The sequence below is a fragment of the Barbus barbus genome, assembly GCF_936440315.1.
Source record: "Barbus barbus genome assembly, chromosome: 29".
Taxonomy (NCBI): Eukaryota; Metazoa; Chordata; class Actinopteri; order Cypriniformes; family Cyprinidae; genus Barbus; species Barbus barbus.
Window position 1 is genome coordinate 12,689,179 of NC_136757.1, and position 19,817 is coordinate 12,708,995.

Below are 19,817 nucleotides of genomic sequence, written 5' to 3' on the forward strand. Positions count from 1 at the left end.
AGGTACATACAGTGTCTCATGGCAAAGTGCAACTTTTTTCTTTTCACTCACAAATAAAATGAAATCAGCTCATTTGTACCTACAGATACAACTAGTGCAATAAATAGTGTCCGAATGCTTGTGACCACTATAAATCTAGATTATTGCTACATGCATAAAATAGATGAAATTCAAAATAAAATAATTGAACACATCAATGCAATGAATAAGCAGTAAGAAAAAAAAAGCTTAAGTTTCTCATAAAGATGTGAACTGTAAACTTTAATAAAATGAGCTAGGCAATGAAAATAAAAAATATAGTGCTTTTAGTAAAATATAGACAATCACATGATAAAAATCTATATAGTGTTATCAATATATATATATATAGCCTATATACATATATATATATATATATATATATATATATATATATATATATATATCCTTTGCAATGGTTTTTGGTCTGTGATGAGCTATTATTTACCTCAGCACAAGAACAAAAATCCAACAAAAATGTATATGACTTTGAACAAAAGACGCGTTTAGTAAAGCGTATGTAAGAAGCGAGGCAACCGGAGGAAGGCGCAGATATGTTTCAGTGTGTCTCTCTGCTTCAAGCCCACAGAGCAGTCTGCTACCATAGCAACTGCCGAGGAGCGCTGCGCAGCGCCGCCTGCTTTTGCAGTAGATGTCACCCTTGGCAACGGCCAATCAGAAGTTGATATCTCTCTGTACAACCGTAGCAAAGGTATTGAGCTCTGAAGGCGGGCCTTCTTGCTCAGCGGGAGCTAGCCGTTGGTTATTGGGGCCTTCACTCAACCGCGGACTCTTCGCTGATTGGTTCGCGGCGTCTATTTCCAATATTATAAACATGTCCTCAGCTTCCCTGCCCCTGCGAGCACGGCTTGTTGGAGGCGACCATACTATGGTGTAAGGAAGCGAGGGGGCCCGTGCAATTCATTATTAGTTTGAATCAGACAATATAAAACTCCGACCTTTTGTTTGTTTTATTAGAAATGGTTATAATGTAACGGCATCTCAACGCACGGGCGCGCTTTTAAATGAGGCACGCGTAAAGTGGAGACTTAAACGCTGTTGATTTGATGCTCTGGTCTCATCATTATCATCACCAGCAGTATCATTAATAGCTAACTGGCATTTTGTTTTCGGGGGCTTCGGCGAGAAGTGACAAGATTCTAAGACCCCTCCTCTGCAGGGCGGAGCGTGCATTTTGATGTCGATTTTGTATCTTTTTTTCTTCTCTGACACGTCCGCACTGAGTGAATGGCATTGGCACATTGTCAATCGCTCACTACCGCTGCCATCAAACAACATAAAGCACACACAGCCCGCGCGCTCGACTCATAAATTTCCGCCAGCAGATATTTTTGCGCATCGCTTTATGGCGCGTGATTAATTTTTTCGCCAGTTTTTCTATTTTCCCTACTGTAAGTGAGAAAACTTTTTTTATACGTTTTTATATTTTTTTCTACAATCTTTATAGCTCTGGTCGCCGGTGCTGATGGTTTAATTTATTTAACTTGGCTTCTTTTATTTTCTTATATTTTATTTTTTGGAAAATCTTTTCAAAGGCAATATTTTTGCCTGTTGTTCACACTCAGTGTGCTTATTTTTAATTACATAATCATTAATTTTGATTAATTGTTACTTTCCATCAGAGGCATGGGATGTTTTGCTTGCAACTCTTTGTAATACTACGGATTTGTCCAAGTTTTCCAGAAGTGCACAAGGCGAAATTATCCTAAGAAGAGCGCAAATAAGAATTCCAGACATCTGCAAAGGACCCAGCTCTTCAAAGAAAAAGACAAATTGGCATGAAGATTCGGACAGGATTGAACGGGCAACCACTGTCACCTGAACGCTGAAGTTTACTTAGATAATAGGCACGAAATAGCATCGCTAATTTTTCTCCGATGGACATTCATACAGGAGGATCAAAGACGATTTAAATCTTTTCCATAAAGTGATTCCTGGGACATCAATTCCACTATATTTCATCCATTGATTTATCGTATTTGCTGCGTTGCTTCACGGTCAATATTTTGTGCACGATAGCGACCCGTTAACCACCGCACATGAAATAATCAAGTTGTTTTTGCATGTGCATTATCCGACTTTATTTCACCCATCTCAGTGACTGAGCACGAGCGCATTGATTGTGTTGCGGCGGACTATGGACGAGCAAGCCCGGATCATGCAGGCTCTCGGCGGTGTCAGCCTGGCCGGTCACTCGCTACAGGGAGGCATGGCTCTTCCGCCTCCACATGGACACGACGGAACCGATGTTGATGGAAGAAAACAAGACATTGGTGACATTCTGCATCAGATCATGACCATCACCGACCAAAGCCTGGACGAGGCGCAAGCAAAGTTGGTGCATTTTTATTTTAATATAAACCTTTATATTGTTTTGTTCAGAAATTATTTATATTCATGCTTTCTCGTTTTATTTGTAAAATAGCTTATAGTGCTTCCGTTCACACGTTTCTACAGCTAACTTTATTTTACAGTACAGTATTTTACCACTCATTGAAACTCTCGTGCCAACTCAAATTTTTCCACAAATGTTAATATAGTAATACCTTGAGAGTCACGTTTGCATCTGAATTCCAGGTGGCCGTATCACAGTTTAAAATGACAATGTCTCAAGTTATAAAGTTTAGACAGAATAGCACAGTTACTTTTCACTAAACTTGTAGCTGGTATTAAAAAAATAGCCTCTGAGAATGATACACAGGTAAAGTAGCCTACTCAACACATGTGGGCATCTCATTAAAAGTTTCTACATCACACTTTCCTACTTCTAAACTTAAGAAGGCCTTGATACTTTTACAGCCCTTAGCAACTACAAAACTTTTTTGTTGTTGTTGACAATGAATAGAAATATTGGCTACTAATTTTACGTAGCTTTGTTTTGAACTTCTGTGATGTGTGTAAATCCAGTTTTGCCTATATGCGTTTATCACCTTTAAACTAATGCAGTTTAAGGTTACATTTAAACTTGATGTCTTATATGGTTTTACTGCGACAGAATTATGAGTTTTAAGTGACTATATATCAATCTCGTCTCTTGCTCCCAAATGGCATAGGAAACATGGGCTCAACTGTCACAGAATGAAGCCAGCCCTCTTCAGTGTCCTCTGCGAGATCAAAGAGAAAACAGGTAAGATAATGCATACTCGTACAAAAGGGCAAAATTACACAGACATCTCAAGAAGAAAAAATCAACAATACAGTGTCACTAATCCGTCAGACACCGCCATCTTTACTGGTGTTTCTTTTTTTTTGGTCGTCAGCGGAGTCCATCTGTATCAAACCAAATCCAGCATCCACATTACTGTTTCTCACTTCTGAGAATGAGTAGTAATAATTGGATTTCTAAGAACAAGAGTGTGAAATATGCAACGATGGGCTTTCCACGATGGGCTTTCCCTCCCCCCCTCTGCGTTGCATCGTGTGGCTGAACTGTGTGCCTTCTTCTGGGGGCATGTAGCCTATAAGAGAGGCACCCCGGCAGTTCTCTTGTTTACAGCGCGCTATTCTCACACCATCCGTTTAATCTTTCAAGACCCACACTTGGTGAATGGTTAGGCAATTATGCATCTTCGGGATACTCTGCATTTGTCATTGTGGATATGTTTTATGCGGGGGTGGTATTGTATATCAGGCTTGTTTTGTTTAATTGTATTACTGTGAGCTCAATGTGCGTTTACGCGTGTCCGTGGATCGGAGCGCGGTCCAATTCCTGCGCTCCTCTGCCTAATTATGCGACCAATTTACTGGATAATTATTGGCAGTATCGGCGGTCCTGCAGTTAATTATTGCCCCTATTTTATTATGAAAGACGCCAGCGCTGTGAAGGTTACATCGTTCACCGACTCGTGCAAAGACGCTTGGCGATACAGTGTCGTTGTTGTTTTTTTGTTGTTGTGTAAAAACAAACTTGTTATGATCAGGAATGATCGATGTGTCATTTATTATTACTTTGATGCGAGCCTAACTTGTAATATATATATATATATATATATATATATATATATATATATTTAGATCATATATAGTAGGCTGCACATGGGCAATTTAAATCCTAATAATCTTATCATAATAATTTATGCAATTTATACTCATTACTATGTGTGTTTAAAGCTTGATCTGGATTTCGTTATAAGTATAATTAAATGCAAAGTGGTTAAAAAGTGTAATGAACTGTAAGTTGTCCCTTTTGCACCACTTAAAAATTAAAGCTGTAATTAAGCTTGATTTAATTTGTTAGTTATTATTATTATTATTATTTTATTTTACAGTGTTAACTGACCACTGACGGAGACCCAAGTGCTAATATTTGTTTATAAATTTTAATATTTAACAATGCAAAACATTGATCCTGAATGGCAAGCTTACTTTAATTTATCACTAACACCATTTAGGGATCTTTTATAATTTTTTGTTTGTTTGTTTTTGGCAGAAGCACGAACGCACGTTATTGTGCAAAATGTTTACTTTCCAGTGGCTCATGTGTGACATCACTTTATTGTAATTAGAAGTGTGTTATAGAAATGGAGAAACACATTTTTGAGTGTATATGAATGTCTATAACAAACAGAAATATTTTATTTCCACTTTTTCTGACACTCAAGCACCTCTGAAATAGTCTATCGCGCGCGCACTGTAAATGAAGTCCAATGACAGATACAACATCAATTCAGCACGTGCGTTACCAAGGCTGTACCGCCTGCCCCAATGACACGGAACATTAGCATATGTCACTGTCTCACAAAAGACAGTTTTTTGTTTTTTTTTCTTTGAGGGAGAAATCAGTTCCCGTTGAAAGAGTACGTCCAGTAGCTTAGTGGATGTAATTTAATGTGCAGTTTTCCTTTATGCTGCGACGGTTAACAAACGCGCGTGATGTGCGCAAAGGCGCGCGCGTTCTGCAATCATGCAGGGCGCAGGTATAAAGAGAGAATGACCACATATGCAGAATCCAGAGAGACCCTAAGATAAGGGGCATTTACCAGGAATGTGCAGTATGTATTTCTGGATAATGCGGAAGGAGAATAGCAGAGCGAAACCTTTAAGGTGAGCCCAAAATACAATGGCAAACGCACTGAATTAGACTAATAACTGCGCTTTTGTCTTTACTTTTGAATTTTTAGCATGAGAAAATGAAAACTTATTTTATAGCATGTTGAAATAAGCATGTTTTTGAGTGCTTTTTTTTTTTTTTTTTTTTTTTTCAATAAACTTTATCATATATGTGTGAACTTTATAAATAGGTTCACAGATTTTGAAAAAGAAAGAGATGGTCAATTCACATACTAGAGCTTAAATCAAATTTTTGAACAAAGATGAATACGGTAATGTAATGGCATTCAGATATCAGTTCACATGTTTATCATGTCTATATGTGGTTGTATAGGCAGAATAATGCTTTGCCAGATTTGTGGCCTTTGTGTGGCTTATAAGCAGAAGCGACTGGAGGAAGATCATAAAACTTAATGAACTTCTTGGCTGTTGGAGGTCTCAACTGCGGGAGGTCAAGGCCCTGACCCACCGCCCGGTCTGCTTGAGTTGTTCTTTATGCCTGTCCAGTAATGGAGAGAATAAGAAAAAAGATAAAGAAATTAATTACTAAATGTTGTAGCTGTAGCGTGACAGCTTAAAGTGGCTACTATTGTGTCTCAAGAAAAGATAGCTGCAAGACTATTATTATAATTTTTTTTACATTTACATTTTGTGATCTGGTGTGAGGTGTTTTTTTAAATAATATTTAAATATATAATTTTTAATATTTACTTAAGTCACAGTACTCATGTACATATATATATATATAATAATTTTGTTTGCTTATGAGTGAATTGTGTCTTAGTGTATGTACAGGTGTACTCATGCAATACTTTTCTTTCCAAAGTCTATTCTTTTGTTTTAAAAATAATCCATTATTTGCTTACAAAAACAGTTAAATGTAAGTGCATTTATAGCATTAATTATGAGGATATTTTCTATTTAATGTTACATTGTACAAGTATTTTGATTATTTTAAACCTACCTCCAGCTGTTGACTGTGCTTCCATGTGCACACTATCATGTTACGTTTAATACAGCTATGTCCCTTATTACATTATAGCTCTAATTAAATATGCATAAAGAGTAGAGTCCCTAAGTATGCTAATTATTTAAATGAGCTTGTTTACTAGCTCAGTTGCTGTAATCTCGGTTAATCCCTTTGACGCTGCCTGTTTGAATGGTTTCTTTTTTTTCCCCGTCTCAACGCATCCGGACTAATTTCCTAACAAGCTTCATTCTGCTAATTTGTTTAATAACTCACAAGTGAACACAAGCATGATATTTTCCTGTTCCGTACATGTATGTTCGCTTTTTAGTGTTTCCTGCTATGTGAAATAATATCACAAAAGCAGATATTTTTTAAGTTGTTAAATTATTTAAAAAATAGACTAGTGTAGCAGTACTGTTACTTAAATTTACCTGCTATAGTGTGCAGGTTTTGAGTGATGAGGGAAGCTGTCGCGTTCTTCTTTTTTTTTCTCCACAGGCCCATTGAAGGACATTGTCTCATCAGAGTGATAAGAGAGACTTCCACTGATAAGCATGCTACTACTGCTACTCCTTGTTGGGTTTTTTTCAGCCAAACACATCTAGAGGATTTTTTTCTCCTTTAACGCACCACACACATACCTAGTGAACACCTAGTGTCAGAGCAGTATGTACATTTTGCTTATCGTACTCAACAGATGTGTAGAAGAAATGAGGAATTGAGGGGTTGTTGTCAGGTTTTGGTGCTGTTGCAGTGAAAGAACAAATGCGAAAATGAACAACCAATGTGATCAAGTTCCTGAAAGTTATCGGGCAATGCGTGCACATTTAGCGCAGTCTCTGCAACTTGTTGTACACATTCTGACATTTTACGACTGCTGTGGAAATTTTTGTTTAATGTTTGTCTTTAACCTGATAATTTTTTATTACAGATTAAAGAAAATAACAAAACTTCAAAGTGGCATTACAACTCAAATTTAGTAGTAGTTATTTTTTTTGCAATTAGTAGTCCTCATCGTTTAGCTTAGTGTGTGTGATATTGATATTGTACAGTTTGTGCCATGCAGTTACAGCTAAATGTATCTCTCTTTATACAATAAGAGAAAATGCTAACAACTGCCAGTGCTGATGTATGAATAAGTTCCAATCGGAGAGATTTCTTGGCCTTGTATTTGTGAATCGCAGCAGAGAACAGAGCTTTGAAAAGATGAAACATTCATTGTTGCTTTTGGATCTGATGCAAAGAGGGCTTAAAGGCGAAAAAGGGTAAATCAAACCTGAAGTGTTTGTACTGTAACTATGTAAACAGTGAGAAGGAAAAGCTGTGTATGTACATCTGTTTGTAGAGCGAGCGAACAGAGATGATGTGTGTGACTGTTCGGGATGCATGAGTGTGTTAAGAGTGTGTACCTTTGCCTCGACTATGAGAATGTCAGGGATGTGCGCACCTCAAAACTGCCTGATCTTAACTTCTTATCTCTCATTGCGAAGGTTGTGAATGACAACCGCCGTATTGACGAGTACAGAGTACAAAAACTTGAGTTAATTGTCAGATTAACCTCAGATTACCGCAAATTCAAAGTCTTGTCGGGCTGATAGGTTTGAGTTGTTTTTGGGATCCCCGGGGTACTGCGGAGAATCGGCGTGAAAAAAAAAATATTTCTTTCTCCTTTTCAAAGAGTGGCTGGGCTAGATGAAGTAACGGAGAGAGGGTGGGTGAAGGAGGAGAGGAGAGAGATTCATACATGGTGGTTAAATGGATAGAAGCGTTTTGCAATGCAAAGCTGTCTGTAGTATTGGGGAGCTTTCTTGGCACTCCACTAACTGCTACTGGAGGCCCTGAGTAGATTTCCCAATTGCTAATGCCCTAGAAGTATTAATTCACTTTGATATGCTAATTAGAGGGCATTATGCAAGAAATGAGATTAAGTGGCAGCGTGAAGTCATTTGCCTGTCAGTAAATTGAGTGTTTTTAGCAGGATGGGGTTTGTTTTTTTTCTTCCCTTCGACTTTTTCTCGCTTTTGCATTTAAATGAATCAAATGAAGGGAATGTGGCAGAATGCTTGAAAATCATTTTTTTGTTAGCAGATGCTGTTTTTTTTGCTTTCTCAGTCTCTCCCTCTCTCCTTCTTTTTTGTTTTTTTCAGGTATCTGTTTTACTGAGGAAGTTTGTGGTCTTTGCGAGGCGGCTATTTTTTCACGTTTTTCTGCATAATCATTTAACATACATGTATTATACAATGTAATTTGGTTCTGCTCCTGCTAACATTTGATTTGGTGGTTTAACAAATCAGATTATTTTAGTATAATTTCTGTGGAGCCTATAATGTGTCTGATCCTGGCTACGGTACAGCGATGGAGAAATCCCAGCAGGAAGGGTGAAAGAAGTCTTAACGTGTGGAGAATAAACTTGTCTAGTTTGTTTCAAAAGGGAATACAGAAGTGCAGCGGCGAATTGAGGAAGACCTCTGCTGGGTTGACTGTGTGCTAATCAGACGGCGTGCATGTGTGTGTGCGCGGGTTGTTTGCTTTCTCTCCGCCGGTAGAGAGCAGGGCTGCCGGCAGCAGTGGCAGATGCAGCGGGAGCAGCGAGGAATAACAAAGGTGAAAGATTACCTCCATATGGCATTTCTGACCAGGAAAGAGAGAAAGAAGGAAGGGGAGGTTAGGTGTGCTCCGAAGCAACACTCCTTTCTGAAGTGAGGTTTAATCAATACAGAGAGATTACAGAAAACTATTACAGGGCCAAAATCATAGGCTCCTCTTTCTCTCTCGGTTTCTCTCCTCTTTCCTTGTTTGCTGCCTCGGCGGCGGCTGCCTGCCTATTGACTTGTTGTTTTTCTGACCTTTGACTCATCAAGTTCAGAAACGGGAGGTCTGGAGGAGAGACTGCAGGAAGCCAGCAGTGTGGCCCCCGCTGTGCTGTTCCCCTCACACACACACACATGCGCGCACGCACACACACGTACGCTATTTTTCAGTGTGTTGTTATTTGTGCATCTGCGGCGAGACCCTTCTTTGTGCACTCTGAACCGGCTGAATTAATTTGTAGGCACCGTCGTAATTAACCACATGCGAGGCCGACTAAAAGCATTACCTTGAAAAAATGGAATGCAAGGATTTCGAGAGTAAGCGTTTCTTAAACCCTCGGGGACCATTCATTTTGAGGCGCCCCGACAAAGCGGTAATGAGCCAACTAAATCTACCCTGAAGTTAATTTGACATCTGCTGGGTTATTGTTGTTATTACTTGAATTGTTATTGTTATATATTTTTTGCTATTTATTTTCTCATTTTAAATAATAGGAGGGTAAAATAATCTGAAAGTGATATTTCAGTATCAATTGATTGGATTATTATGAATGTGATGGCTCATTTTAATACTCCGTAATTACAAATTATTAATTAATGAGAGAACATACTCATTAATTGTTTGCTAATTACGAAATAACAAAGGAGCACTTAACCATGAAACTATGAAAAATTGACTCCGGCTCATGATCCATATTTGTGTAGGTGGGAAGCCGTGCATCTCAGTCTCTTTATGACATCATCACGAACCCAGTCGTTACGAACCAAAGTAAATATTTGTGAGCATAACCCTCCTCTCTCGCCTTTAGTTACAATAGCGCAAGCTTCTTTTTTTTTTCTTTTTTTCAAAATGCCTGAGTAAATGTATGCAGCCTGCAATAGAAAGCCATTCAGCAGTGGAGACAATTGACTTTGGGCTGCTTTTTGTTCCCGTCTGCCCCAGCGATGCGTCTGCAGTGACAAGATAGTGTAAGGCAGAATGGCTTCTGCTCAGCAGGGCCCCTGGACTCCTGAATGCCGTGGCCTCTCTCTCTTTATCTCTCTGTCCTTCTCTCTCTTTCTCTGTTTCTTTCCATTACACGACTTGGTGTTTGAAATCGAGGAAGAGTGACTGCTATCTTCCTTACAGTGCTGTAAAACCCTTTGCTTTCTACTGGTGGAAGGTGGGTATGGAAAAGAAAGAGCAGATGAAGGAATTAACAAAAGAAAGAGCGAGGGTACGGATGGATGTCAGGCTTCCGAGAGGAAAAAAAGAATGCAAAAAAAGGAGAGGAGAAAATCTGTAATCGCAAGCTTTCACGTACTTGGAGCATTTCGAGGAAATGTTCCCACTCTGTCCCTTGTCACACGTATTTTTACATATATGAGGCTAATCTACTTCTTGTTGCATATGGCAAAGGCTTTGCAGCACAAATAATGTGCCTATGCACAAATGCACTTACATTCACATCAGTATGATTTCTCACTGTACTTATCCACCACAGCTTCAAATCTTGACTGAGAAAAAAAAAGACCAATAAAAGATCTAATTTTATGCTTCCTGTAACACATTAGCTATGCAAATAAGCCCTTTATGGTGTTAAATTTTGGCAGAGGTGGTGAAAATGCTGTCGGAATGGCTCAGACTTTTTTTTTTCAGACAGAGACAGTCGAGGAAATGAAAATAGAACACGTTGCAGGTCAGATTCAAACCTGTTTTCCCCACATGAGCACCTAGGTTCAGTGTGTCTAGATTTACAGCTATCATTTAGATTTTTTTTTAGTGATTGTGAATCTCAGTCTCCTTTGGGTTCAATAAAAGGTATAGTGTCTTCATAGAAAGTGTGACTTTAATAAGCCACTGCAGTGTTTCTCTATATGTGGTCTGTGCATTAGGAGAAAGAATATACACCTCCCTGGAATATGTACGGCTGTTAGAGACATTGCCTTTTATTTGCTTGCAAGATTTGCATAACCACTTTTACCTCATAGTTTTATTTTGTGTTTATAATATATATATATATATATATATATATATATATATATATGTATATATATATATATATATATATATACACACACACACACATGTACATACTGTATATGTATGTATGTATGTGTGTATGTATGTACTGTATATTCTCCTTAATGCTTTACCTACACTTTATCCAGTGCCACTTACATGCTCTTTATATATATATATACACACATATTCCTCAGCAGCAGTGACTGGCACAAACCTTTGATGAATCTCACATCACCTTTGAATTGTCAGCTATCCTTTGCCGTTTAACTAAATTGTGCTCTGTATTGAAACATTAAATTTTCATTTAAAAAAAGTAAATGTTCCCACCCGGCGTTGCTGTTTTAATATTTTACATCCCCCCCTCGCCCTGTCATCTGTATATGAAATAAGTGCAATTTGTGATGCGTTGTCATCAATAATTTTGTCACCAGGGCGTAAAAGCTGTGAAACACCCATCCACCCACAGCAGTGTTTGTGTGGCATACGGAGCGAACTGTGATGCGATGAGCAATGCGAACATTGGCCAAACATTCTGGATATGATATTTGTGTAACTCAATTCATACAGCGCTGTCTAACATGGGTCCCATTTGTTATTGACACAAGGTTCATGGGCTGTTATGTGCAGTTTTATATAGATATTTACAATATTGCAAGAAGTGGTACTGCATCCGGTAATGGAAATAGAACCTTTTTTTTCTTGAATTATTCTCAGTGTTGTGTTACATTGATTTATGTTCAACACGGCACTAAAATAAAGCCAGGGCTTTCAACCAGAAACCCCCTGGGGGCTCATGAAGGTACTGTAGGTGGTCCTTAGACTCACATAGAATATTTTTACATATATCTCAAAATGTATTTCTTAAAATGTATGCAAACTTTTATCATCTGATTTACATTTATGTTCTATTTTGGACAACACATTGTCACAATGAATCAAGGGCATGGAAAAAGAAGCAAAGGTAGTTTTTTCCAAGCATTTTTATTGATTGGCAGAGAGTCTAGTTGTGTGGTCCCCATGTCAAAAAAGGTTGACAGTCTTTAAAATAAAGTAAATATTACCGGGAGCCCTAGAAGGTCACTTTTAGGTTTTAGGAACCACTTGGAGAACATAAATTACAGTTGTGCAGTACTTGCAATTATTCCTCCTCCACTACTCCTCGTACTCTGGCATTATTATTAATTTTGCAGGTGATTACACAATTCGAGTGCATTACTCAATTCCATCTCAAAATCTTTATAGTGTCCCACTGAGGTAATGTCCAAGTGTTTGCGGAGGCTTTCTTGGGTCACCGCTCTGGTTGCAGGACCCCGATCCGCACGGCTATCCAGCAGAACCTGCATCACTGTCAGAATGCTTATTAGCACAAAAAGGGTCAGGTGGGAGGGGAGGGGAGGAGAGTGGTCCTCTCATTGTAATGACATCGCTATTTATAGATCTCCATTTCATTAGCCTCCTCTGTTTCAGTGTTGAGATTTCCTCAAGGGGCAGAAGATGCAAGTCCATATATTTCCTCATGCACTGTCCTCATGTATGTAATATGCAGTGTTTGTTGATGCACACTAGTTTTTATAGGGCAGAACTACTGCATAGCCATGTCTATTTTCCTATATTTTTAAAATATTTGGATTCATTTTTGTGGTAATAATATGGTTCAATTTAATCAGTTGAGTTATGTTCAAATTTATTTATTTACGTTTGTAATTTATTTTAATTCAGTTTGATATTTATTATTACATGCATTTCTTTTTTACTAAGTTTACTAAGTTCACTCCTCCAAAATTTGACTTTATAAGGATTATTCTAAAAGCAGTTTACATGTGGAATGTGTTCAGAATATCTGGCAAATATGCACATAATATTATTACTTTTTTTGAGCTCAGGCCAGTTCACCTGATGTGTGTGCAGAAATCCAAACGTTTCCTTTAATGGTAAATTAGACTCAAGTATAAGCCTGTGTTTTATTTTTTAGCCTAAAGCAGCATTTCAGGGTCTTATTCTCCCCACAGTACTGCTCTATCATCCCCTCTTCCTATTTGCATTCCTCAAATGAAGTCCCTGTGCCATTGTTCCTTCAGCGGTTCATACGTTAGAATGATATATTGAAAGCAGAAATGGGAAAAAGACTGCAACGCAATGAAATTTTAATCAGCGTCTTCTGCTGCTTTAACAAGGCAAATAATTCTTATTGGCTGCTGTGTTAAGATTTCTAATATTTAATTCATAACAAAGCTGGCGTTATTCTGCCGCGGCCTTGACAAGCCTAGCTTCGTCTGCACGGAACAGCGGCTAAAAAAAAACCTATAAGCAGACGTAAACGGCCAAAAGCTAGCGGGCAGCGTCCTCAAGAGTGGTTTCTAAAAAATCGACTACTAGGCATTCCTTGGATTTAATCGCTGGAGGGGTTATGTATCGATTGATTTGCACTTATTTATTTAACATCAAGAAACCGGCCTAATGCCATCGCTCACTTTGACCGTGGTGTTTTCGGTTAATGCTCACACGTTTAATGCCCCCTTTTTTTCCTAGTTAAACATACACTCCCATGAATAAATGGCCCTCACATAGTTGACAGGAAGTTTTAAAGCTAACCCTCTATTATAACTGAAAAGTTAAATGCTAATGTTTGTATTTTTGTGACTATGGGGACATTTACAGTCTTTGGTGAGGAGACAAGAAAAAAGGTATGCAGGCTATGCAGCGCATCTCACAGAGAGTAAACTGTTTAACTCCTGACTGAACGAGTGAGATTTACGCTACGTGTTGCTTACGGTGCTGGATGGAATGCTACTTTACCCAACACTTCCATCTTTATACATCCCATCAGTTAAACAATCCAAAAGCCTCAAATAAATGTAACATCGATAACACTTTAAGGTGTCCTTGTTACATGTGTTACATGTACTTACTATTATAATAACAATTAATTATGCATAATTACATGCAAGTAACCCTAAGCAAATCCTAACCCCAACCATACAGTAAGTACATGTAGTTAATTAATATTACTCAGTACTTAAATGTATAATTACACTGTAACAAGGACACCTTAAAATAAAGTGTAACCATATAATCTTCTCTTTCTCAAGAGTACATGGGCTGCCTACATAGGCAGCATTTTAAGGCATCGTAAGTGCTGCATTAAATGTAGTCAATAATTAATGCAATAATGCTGTGAACACTACCATTTAAAAGTTTGAAGTAAAAATGTTTTTAAAGAAATGCTCATTTCTTTCATGGCTGCATTTGCTTGATCAAAATTACAGTAAAACAATATTGTGAAATATTTATATTTATGTAAATGTTTTTATAATATTTAAAATAATTATAAATCATATTTCAAAATGTAATTTATTCCTTTGATGGCAAAGCTGAATTTTCAGCAGCAATTACTGCAGTCTTCAGTGTCACATGATCCTTCAGAAACTATTAGGCTGATTTGTCTTATTATCAGTGTTAAAGTCAGTTATGTTGTTTTATGGACACCCCCCCCCCCCAGGATTCTATAGTGAACAGAAAGTTCATAAGAACAGCATTTATTTGAAATAGAAACCTATTATTACATTATAAATGTCTTTACTGTCACTTTTAACCAGTTTAATGTGTCCTTACTGAATAAAAGTGTTAAACACACATACTGAATTTTTTTAACAATAGTGTATGGATAGAAATAGATCAATGTGATTTTAAAAATAATTGTTTTATTCAACATTTATCTGTATTATGTATTTTTTATTAGAGTAACACCATTAGTTAAGCAACATGCCAACTTCAAACTTGAGATAAATTGCCAGTTGAGCGAACGCTATTTATGTTGCGCACAGATTTTCTGTCTACGTAGAGCGTTCCAAATCAGTCACTTATGATGTTCCATGATAGTCAGAAGGCAGCTGCCTGTGTAGGCAGCAAGGCAACAAGCATTCTAGGTTTTGGAACAGAGCTTGTCTCTTCACCATAAGCCCTTGAAGTTCATTTTTGTAAGTTGAAGCAACGGAAAGATGGCGCAGGGCCAGCCGGAGCTAGGTGCTGTCTCATGTTTCAGTAAGAGGGGGCAGATCCTGTTCAGGGCTCATGGTGAAATGGCTTAATTGGTGTCAGAGCCCCTGGGATAGTTTCTTTCTTTCTTTCTTTCTTTCTTTCTTTCTTTCTTTCTTTCTTTCTTTCTTTCTCTGTGGTTATCTCTCTCTCTTTCCCTTTTTCTCTGTGTGCTCTGAAAAGCGACTCCTCTCCTCTCCTCTCCTCTCCTCTCCTCTCCTCTCCTCTCCTCTCCTCTCCTCTCCTCTCCTCTCCTCTCCTCTCCTCTCCTCGGTCAGTGTGTGCTGCTTGAATGAGCAGCACCATAACAATGCTTGCTGATGTTTGGGATGACAGAAATGAATACGCACTCAGCTCCTAGGAAAGTGGTGATTAATGGCAGTGAGTAGGGGAACACTGTCCTTTCCTTCTGCTACACTTTGATGGGGACTGAAAAGCAGCAGAAGAAAAGGGGGCAGGTTTTTATTCTCTCACAACGTGGAGGTCATCCTCGAGTACATTATTTCTATTTCTTGCTGCCTTTCGCTCCATTTTCTTTCCTGTTCTCACTTCTCCATCCTCTGTGTTGTGTGTTATTATCGGTTGGAGGTCCTCATGGAGGTCCTTGCTGTGATATTGTCCCAATGAGCCTGGATGGTAGTGGTTGATTGATATGGGATTTTCAATGGCTATATACTGCCCCAGAAATTTGGGGCCAGTCAGATTTTTTAAATGCTTTTAAAAGAAGTCTCTTATGCACATCAAGTCAGCAAAAAATACTGTGAAAATAGTAATATTGAGAAATATTTTTGCAAATTAAATGATCTATTTGATAACTACGTAACTATTTCTATTTGAATATATTTTAAAATGTCATTTATTCTGACTTTTTTTCTCGCAATTCTGACTTTTTTTCTCAGAATTGTGACTTTATATCTCACAATTGCGAGTTTATATCTCACAATTCTGTGAAAAAAGTCAGAATTGTGAGATTAAAAAGTCACAATAACCTTTTTTAAAAAAATTTATTCAGTGGCGGAAACGGGCTTCCATATGAAATAGACAGTAGTTCTCTAGTAGGTCACAAACTAAAGGGTCTGTTCTGATAGAGTTGTAAATAATAGGAAAAAATAATAAATATAAAATGCGACAAACCATAGAATTGTGTATGAAATTCTGATAGCTTTTAAAAAGGAGGAGAAAATGATTCCGGTAGACTATCTGTTGTTGTTGACATCAAAGGTCGTGTGTAAAGTGAAACTTTATGGTTTTTTGCAGTGAATTTATATATCACTTTAAGTAGATACCAACAAGAATGGGTTATATGACATGCCATTGACCTCGAAAAATATGAGAAGGGAAAAAATTTAAAATATGAGTTACTGTGTGTGTGTGCGTGCATGTATATATATAAAAAATTTTATTAAAATAACGTATAATGCATTTTTATGTTCAATAAGAAATATTTATAGTGGGAAACTTTTCAATTTACTTGTAAAAACTATGCTTTAAAGCCCAGTAAAATCATTCATATGGAAACCACAATTCACAGATTTTGACAAGATCTGATTTTATGCACACCAAGTATTCATGCCTTCATATCAGTTAAGATAGTGAGGTTAGTTACTGTCACACAGTTTTTCTTCCTTCACTCTGTTCTTTCTCTCTCTGGCAGTGGCAGGGTCCAAGGGACATCGCCTCAGTTACTTGTTAATTCATTTAATCAGGGATCTTGGCACTCTGCTCTTCTCCTGTCTGGTGCAGTAATCTTATTTAGAGTGAGACGCAGAGGAAACCGCATGTCCACGACCTGAGACTTTCATCCCTGTCAATACACACACCGCTCCGCTCAGGACAGCAGGGTTCAGACACAAGCTGATCCATCCTTCCTGGTGCTGTAAATATGTATACTTCACATTTATTTTCATGCATTAAGCATTTTGTTTGGTCTTTCCACTCGTAAGACCTTTGTATCCGGCCTTTGATTTAGAGCTCAAATATCAAATTCTCTTTTTGATCATGAAACCTGCAGTGCACGGTTTCATTTCGCATCAAAGTTGAAATAGGTGAACCGAATTCGATGACATGCGGTGGTCACGATATCATTATCTGTTGTGTCCTACTAGAGACGGCATGCATTTTTAATCATGTGTGCCATGGCACTCTGTTCATCTCTTCACGTAACTCCTTACGTTTCATATAAGAGCAGAAAAAACATGAGGACCAGGCCTTTGGGGAAGTCTCGTAGCTGCTGAAACATAAAGTGTAGGTTTAGACACTGGCCACTCTGCTGACAGCTAGATTTTTTGCTCACTTTTGCCTCTCAAATAAGCAGCAGCTCTGTCAGAATGATTGATAGCGATTTGTTTTACGTGGCACAGTTTGAGATTTTTCACTCTTTTTCTGCCTTACAAGGAGTTGGGAGTTTTTAGAAGTGGAGCAATGAGTTCAATAATAAAAAAAAAGGCTGTCATTAATAGACAGACGAGTGCTAAAGAGGATTTTTTAGATTTCACATAGTAACTACATGTCAAATATTGATCATAATGATCTAGTAAAATAGTTTGATTATTTCCTTTTTGTTACTAGTAAAGTTGATGTTTTTCTAACAAATATTGTACTTTATACAATTGAAAACTATATAGTGTGTGGGCGAAATGAGAGGAGAAATTCGTTTCTTTTAACACATAGCACTTCACAACCTTTTTAATTTGTCCTAGCCTTTAATATAATCATGTACTGTAGAGTAGTGCATCCTAACCCATGCAAATGAAGATTATACACCAAGGGCAGAGGGCGTTTCTCAACTTTCTCCTCAAATGAGAGACCCTTTCAATGAGACACAAGGTGTATAGTAACATTCTTATCATATAATTTTAGCTTATGTATGTCTGCTAATTCACTACTTGCACTGAATGTGCAACTGCCTTTTTTTCTGGGATTTGATGAGCATTATATGTGTGTATATGCATATGTATGTGTGCATGCAGAGCATGGTCATAGTCGCGCGGGTGCGCAGGGATGGTAGTGTAGCAGAGTTAATTTATTTAATGACTGAACCTCTCCTGTCTCATGAGTCCTGATTATTCTCTCTGCCTGATGAGAGCAGAGATAGAGTGCAGGAAAAAATAGAACACACACACATACGCACTCCATAATAAGCGTTTTAAAGTGTGTTTTATTTTAAAACAGAATATTTTTTCTTTTAAAATGCAAAAAAATGCTTTTTCCAGAATTCTATTTGCCTTAAATTATCCCAATAAACTATATACATTTACAGAGATAGATAGATAGATAGATAGATAGATAGATAGATAGATAGATAGATAGATAGATAGATAGATTTTATATTTTATATTTTATAAAATATTATAACTACACTGTACACAATAGTGTGCTCTACCTCTCTCCTCTTGTCTATCCAGGCACCACTGATCAGGCCAGACTGTAGGGCACACTGCTAGCACACAGGGTCTGCAGTAGAATGGAAGCACTGGACCCTTGAGCTTAACCTGAACTTGGAATGAAGTAATGAAAACACAACATGATGGCTCAGAGGATGAGAGAAGAGAGCTAGAGCGAGGGAGAGAGTAGGAAAGTCAACGTATAGCATTTCCATAAGCCATCATCAGCAATCCGGCAGAGGGTCGCACAAACTGGAAATGATTTCTTCAGGCATTCGCTGTCAAGTATTATTCAAATAGCGCCAGCCTCTTATTTGAATAACAGCCGACATTTTGAATTAATTAATCAGCCGAGATAGTCCAGGGCCTTTTCTCATTAGCGGACAGGTCAGGCCGGAGAAGATATATGCTCTGGTGATGATATACTTGTCTTTAATCGTGATTTATGGAGATTTGCAATCGCACACAATTTGTCAGAGGTTTCGGGAGCATGCTAAAAATAAATAGATAACAAAATAGGACAGAGCATATTTCATTACCTGATCTTTGATTGATCTGGCAATGCTGGGAAAAAAAGAAAGAAAGAAATTGTGTTTTTCAGGAAGACACCGTAAATATCACTTTTGCAGTTTCATGTTACTTTTGTTGCTGTCAGCTGTTTTTTTTCTACTGCTGTTTATTGCCAATAGTGGGATCTTTATTTAATATTTATAATATTATAATTTAATATTATTATTAATATTAAACTATCAATTTAAATACAATGGATACAAATATCAATCTATCTATCTATCTATCTATCTATCTATCTATCTATCTATCTATCTATCTATCTATCTATCTATCTATCTATCTATCTATCTATCTATCTATCTATCTATCTATCTATCTATCTATCTATCAGGTATATAAGTTAATACACTAGTGTTTAGAAGTTTAAGAGCGGTAATATTTTTTAAAAATGTTTTTGAAACAAGTCTCTTATGTTTACCAAGGCTGCATTCATTTGATCAAAAATACAGTAAACAGATGAATATAGTGAAATATTATTTAAGTTTAAAAGAATTTTCTATTTTATTTTATTTTATTTGAAAATGTAGTTTCCCCTTCAGGAACTCAAGCTGCGTCGCTGAACGCTTTGGGAACGCCCCTGTGTTCCCACATGTGTGTATTCACCCAACGGAATGGCAAAACGTCACAGGTGGGGTGTCGTAGAGACCAGAGAGCTTAAAAGTGCATCCGAAACAATCAACGTAAGCTTCTGTGTTTTCAGCAAGCGCTCTGTGTGAAATGTGTCAGCCTTATTTACTGTTGTTTGTCTATCAGTCACAATTACCTCTATATGGCGAGCTACAGACAGCACTTTAGAACGTGTGTCCTTCTCTGCCCGCGCTAAACTTTACGGGTGTGAATACGCACGGTCGTTGTGTTGTTTGTTTGGGAGCGGAGCACGCACAGTCAGCTCTCGAGGGAGTTGATTGTGTATCTTGCTCCCGCAAACGTGAATGCTCCACTCCCGCCGGGCA

At 37.7% G+C, this 19,817-nt stretch overlaps 1 protein-coding gene across 5 annotated transcripts in view; it reads left to right on the forward strand.

Moving 5' to 3' along the window:
• Positions 1-994: 994 nt before the first annotated feature.
• The window catches only part of LOC306849261 (pre-B-cell leukemia transcription factor 3), a 93,137-nt gene continuing 74,314 nt past the window's right edge, over positions 995-19,817 (forward strand). For 4 of the 5 annotated variants that reach the window (XM_079384172.1, XM_079384173.1, XM_079384169.1 and 1 more), the window contains exons 1-2: positions 1,294-2,373; positions 3,093-3,166. In XM_079384172.1, coding sequence (XP_079240298.1) covers positions 2,177-2,373; positions 3,093-3,166 — 271 coding nt within the window. In that variant the 5' untranslated portion in view covers positions 1,294-2,176. Of the gene's footprint in view, positions 2,374-3,092; positions 3,167-19,817 lie in introns of all 5 variants that reach the window. The other variant, XM_079384171.1, reaches the window with a different exon arrangement.